The sequence below is a fragment of the Ctenocephalides felis genome, unplaced genomic scaffold (genome assembly GCF_003426905.1).
Source record: "Ctenocephalides felis isolate EL2017-DRISC unplaced genomic scaffold, ASM342690v1 CF-g0.4_SCAFFOLD_03280, whole genome shotgun sequence".
NCBI lineage: Eukaryota > Metazoa > Arthropoda > Insecta > Siphonaptera > Pulicidae > Ctenocephalides > Ctenocephalides felis.
In genome coordinates, this window is record NW_020539434.1 from 6,751 (window position 1) to 12,528 (window position 5,778).

The following is a 5,778-nucleotide window of genomic DNA, read 5'->3' on the forward strand; positions in this document are numbered from 1 at the left end:
ATGTTTTATAAATACCAATGAGTATATAATTATACAAATGAGATCTTCCAGAGCACCGTGAATGAGAAAAATATGCAAAAAGTGCATTTTCATATTTTGACATTTCAAAAAAGTTGATATTTTGAGTCTCTAGTAACACTTGCGGCCCGTTTACTAATGTTTTTGTATATTAATAAAACTACAAACAAATCTACTTACCACAATTCAATCATAATTAAATAATATTCACGTAAAACATTCTATTAAACGTAATTGAACATCATCTGTCAAAAGCGTTTGACATTTCACGTATTAACCACCGTCCATTGTTTAATTTAAATTACAATTCTACAAAAAATTTCAAACTAAAAATGTAAAGTTTCTACGCGATTTTGAAATATTATCTCACCTTTCTGGCCATCTCTGGATTGGCACGAAATTTTCAAGACTAAGACTCGTCAAATCGGATTAGTCGTTTTCGAGTTTTACCTAATCATTTAATCGAGAGCTACATTTTTATATATAAGATATGTATCAACATCGACAAAACTATCATCACATATATATATATATATATATATGTATATATACATATATATATACATATATATATACACATATATATGTATATAAATATATATAAAATATATATATATATATATATATATATATATATATTTAAGTTTCGAATCCAAATTTGAACAACAAAAAGATAAAAATCACTTTAAATGTCAAAATATTTTAAAAGATATCATGTTAACGTACAAGGATTAAGATTTTTCGTTTTGAAAAAACTCAATTATATTTTTTTTATATCAAATTATATGTTTTTTTTCTGTATAGCGAAGGAAATGCCTTTATGCATCCCAGACTGTTTTTTTGTCTGGGTATGTCGGACTCAATACCGCTCTGGTATAATACCGACTAAAACCTCCGCTTTGCTCTTGCCTCTGGTTCCCACGGAAACCGCCGTTAGGCATTACTTTGTGGGGGGAGGATCTAGAATGTTATAATTCTTAACTTGTTATAATGAATGTTATAATTTACATATACAAATTATATGTAAATGACGTTCATTGTATTTAATGTTTATAGGGAGCATTTATATATCCTTCATTAACTTCATACCCAAAAAAATTATAGGATTAAAAATTATAGTGTGTTTTATAAATTGTTTATATTATTGATGTGTAATCGTAGAGTCCCACACCACCTCAATATGTGTTCTGGTGCCATAATCAGCGAATGATCAACTACGATACTTCCCGAGGAGGTATTACGGTGGAGACTGATCCTGGTCCGAGAACTCAGTCTCGTCTAACAATAAGAGATACTGTGGACGCCGATTCAGGCAACTATACATGCGCTGCCAGTAACACAGAGCCTGCTAGCATTATGGTCTTTGTTTCAGAAGGTAATAAAAAATTCTAAACTAGTGGGGCGCATGGCATCGTGCCTTAAGGCAAATTGCTGGAACTACCCGTACTTAACGAAATGTTCGAGGAATACTGAATGTTTTCAAATAGATTATTATAAATATTCTAACATTGTCTAATATTTATAAGAATTATATAAACTGAATTGAAAAGTTAAAATTATTTGTTTAAAGTATATTGGAACTTTAGTCAGAATTAAAAATAAAATCTGAATTATTTTTAATATACAAAAAAAAACTAAAAAAAAAAAAAATTTATACAATTTTTTTTCCAAAGTCAATTATTTTGTTAAAACAAGCTGAAAATTCTTTGAATCATTTAAATTGGGCGTTTAGTTCTCTAAAAAAATGCCATTTTTTGCACATTTAGCTCTGTATCTTCGAAATGGCTGGGACTGCCATTGCCAAAAACTAATAATCACTTTTCCCAATCATTATTAATTGAATGTTTTTTAGATCATTCAAATCGGATGCTCCGTTCACTCAAAAACTCGATTTATATTTTCTGCACTCATTGCTCCGTATCTTCGTAAGGGCTGGACCTGCCTTTGCCAAAACTAATCAGCACATCTCCCTATCAATAGGAATCGAATGTTGTTTGAACCATTCAAATCGGTTGATCCGTGCGCCCGAAAACGTAGACGAAAAATTGTATCTATACATAAATAAACACACAACAACCATTTTTTCTGAGGTATGCCAAAATGTTCAGAAACCTTCAAAACGTCGAGAAATGTAAAAATTTTTAATTTTGATTTTCGGCCCATTACGATAACTTACCCTACGGGAAGTTAAAAAATACACAATGTATTAAACTTGAAAGTATCATTTTAAATTTTCCGGAGAAGAATTAAACTAGTGATGTATGTCATCTTGCCTTAAGACAAATTGGTAATGCTTTCCTTATCGTAACAAAATGTTCGAGGAATATTAAATGTTTTCAAATAGATTATTATAAATACGGTAACATTGCCTCATATTTATAGGAATTATATAAACTGAATTGCAAAGTTCAAATTATCTGTTTAAAGTTTATAAGTGAGAAAATAATTTATTTTCGATATACAAAATAAATTAAATTTTGAAATAAAAAAAATCCAAAAGCAATTGTTTCGTCAACACAAGCAAAAAGTTTTTCGATTTTTTCAAATCAGATGTTTAGTTCTATCAAAAACTGCCATTAGTAGCTCAGTATCTTTAAAATGGCCGGACCTGCCTCTGTCAAAAACTAATCACTTTTCCCAATCATTACAAATTAAATGATTTTTATATCGTTCGATTCGGATGCTCCGTTCTCTCAAAAACTCCATTTACATTCTCTGCACCGTAATGGCTGGATCTGCCTTTGTCAAGAACTAATCAACACGTCTCCCTATCAATAGGAATCGAATGTTTTTTTAACCATTCAAATCGGTTGATCCGTGCGCCCTACTACTAGTAGTAGTCGTACCTACTACTGAAAAGCTATATAGAATTTATCCTAATATCAACTTTCCTCTGATTATTAGTTATCATCAAACATAATTATTAGAATAAGACCTAAAATAAAATCATTAATTGTTATATGTGTTAAATTCAATAGGTGATAAAATGGCTGCAATTCTTCGAAGAAAGACTTCAAATGGAGATGCTCTAGTTTCTCACTGGGCTGTGCTTTATGCTACAATGGCAGCTATATTAAAGTTAAAATTTTATATTTAATATTATCTAATATATATGAACTCAAACTTATGTACGATACTAAGTTTTCTTTTGTCTATAAATAAATAACAGTTTTTTTTACACACGATTATTTTTTATAATTAATATATAATAGATATAAGTTAATTTAAATAGTTTTAAGAAATATATTTGTGTAAATAGTACATTTATGAATGGTAAAGTATTTCGAAATGGGATCATATAGATCATGGTATTATTTATAATAACATTTTTATGAAATGTTCAAATATATCTACCCACGGATTTTTACGCCACACAAACAACCTTATACACGATGAAATATTAGTCATTCTGCCAGTTATTATTAAACATAACGAGATGGCGCCAAACATAAATGCATTCGGCATTGATGCATACCGCACGCTTCGAAAGTAACTAACAGCTATTTATTTGCGCTTTCTCAACACAATATATATTTACCATAGACTCAGCTTCACAAAACATATTAATACGAAAATTGGACAAGCTTACGGGATGTTAAATCTACTGAGACCTCTCTTGAACCACAACGGCCCGCTAAGCGTGAAGAACAAGCGGACACTTTACTTGATACTTATAAGACCGTTACTGACATACGCCGCTCCGGCATGGAACGCGACGACTAAGACTAACTTACGGAAACTACAGACATTACAAAACAAGACACTACGACTGGTACTTAACAAAATAAGGAACCCACTGACTAGACATTACTACTCTTCAAAATACATACACAAACAGACTGACGTACCGACCATACTAGACTATATAAAAAAGCTCACGGAAAATTTTTATCTAAAATGTGGGGATCATCCTAATGTTAACATCGCGGGCCTCGGCCAATACACAAGAGACGATATTTGGTATGGCAATCACGCCATGCCAAAATATATACTGATCGACCCATAGCGGCAATTGATACTTGGCTCGACACAGATCTTCCTTCAGTGCGAATAAATCTTTTATTTTGTTTTTCTTTTTTATTTTTGTAATTAACTATTATTATAAATATTGCTTTGTGGATTTTTTGTGAGGAAAAATTTTCTTTCCTCTTTTTTGCCACACAATTTGTCACACAGCTCGCTGTACTCACAATCAATACTCACTGTATATATTAAAATCAATTATGTTGTATAAAGTACCCAAGGGTAGAAAAATATGTGTTAAAAATAACAATGCAAAATGTAGCTCAATTATTGAAATAAATACTTTTGTCTGTCTGTCTGTCTGTCAATATATATTTATATGTTCTATTTAGATATAACAAACTAACAGGTCATATGGCCAAAGAAAAGTTGGAATGGTATGGCCTGTGTTAGCGATATTGGTAGAGTCATGGCTTCGTACCAACAGGGTAGCGAGTTCGAATCATATCTCCAGCTAAAAAACGGAGTTCAGCAGTGTACGATTAACATTGTGGTATTTATTTATTGTTGAATAACACAGTTAATATTTAGATATAACAAACTAACCGGTCATATGGCCAAAAAAAAGTTGCAAAGCCATGGCCTGTGTTGGCGTTATTGGTAGAGTTATGGCTTCGTATCAACAGGGTACCGAGTTCGAATCTTACCTCCAGCTGTTAAACGGAATTCAGCAGTGAGCCTAACGTTGTGGTATTTATTTATTGGTGAATAACACAAAGTCAATATTTAGGTATAACAAACTAACAAGTTATGAGGCCGAAAAAAAGTATAATCCATGCGGCCTGTGTTGGCGTAATTGGTAGCACGATGGCTTCATACCCACAGGGTACCGAGTTCGAATCTTACCTCCAGCTGTTAAACGAAATATCACGTTGTGGTATTTATTTATTGTTGAATAACACAAAGTTAATATTTAGATATAACAAACTAACAAGTTATGAGGCCGAAAAAAGCATAATCCGTGTGGCCTCCGTTGGCGTAATTGGTAGCACGATGGCTTCATACCCACAGGGTACCGAGTTCGATTCATACCTCCGGACACAAAATTGTGGACGAGGCATGCACGGAATCACATCCGCTCGAATTTAGGACACCTGGTATGTTTCCGGTAATCCGAACCTCCGATTATCTGGACTTCCGATAATCCGGATTTCCGATAATCTGGACTTCCGATAATCCGGACCTTTGATGTTCCGGACTTCCGATAATCCGGACCTTTGATGTTGTGGGTTTCCGATAATCCGGATTTCCGATAATCTGGACTTTCGATAATCCGGACCTTTGATGTTGCGGACCTCCGATTATCCGGATTTCCGATAATCCGGACTTTCGATAATCCGGACTTGCGATAATCCGGACCTTTGATGTTCCGGACTTTCGATAATCCGGACCTTTGATGATGCGGATTTCCGATAATCTGGACTTCCGATAATCCGGACCTTTGATGATGCCGACTTCCTATAATCCGGACTTCCGATAATCCGGATTTCCGATAATCCGGACCTTTGATGTTCCGGACTTCCGATAATCCAGACTTCCGATAATCCGGACCTTTGATGTTCCGGACTTCCGATAATCCGGACTTCCGATAATCCGGACTTCCGATTATCCGGTTACATAGCAACGGTTGCTAGGCCGTTGCGTAATTTTTGGTCGAAAAAATTAGCGGTTAACGGTTGCTAGGCAACGGTTGTGAACATTTTTTTTAAATTTCAAAAAAAATGTTCGCAACCGTTG

General features: G+C 33.6%; 1 protein-coding gene across 1 annotated transcript; it reads left to right on the plus strand.

The window, feature by feature from the left end:
• Positions 1–1,179: 1,179 nt before the first annotated feature.
• On the plus strand, positions 1,180–3,115 carry LOC113382116 (the record flags this gene model as incomplete). Its single annotated transcript, XM_026620668.1, has 2 exons — positions 1,180–1,393; positions 2,997–3,115. Coding segments are annotated over 2 exons (333 nt in total), but the record flags the coding sequence as incomplete, so codon positions are not given.
• Between the last annotated feature and the right edge of the window lie 2,663 nt (positions 3,116–5,778).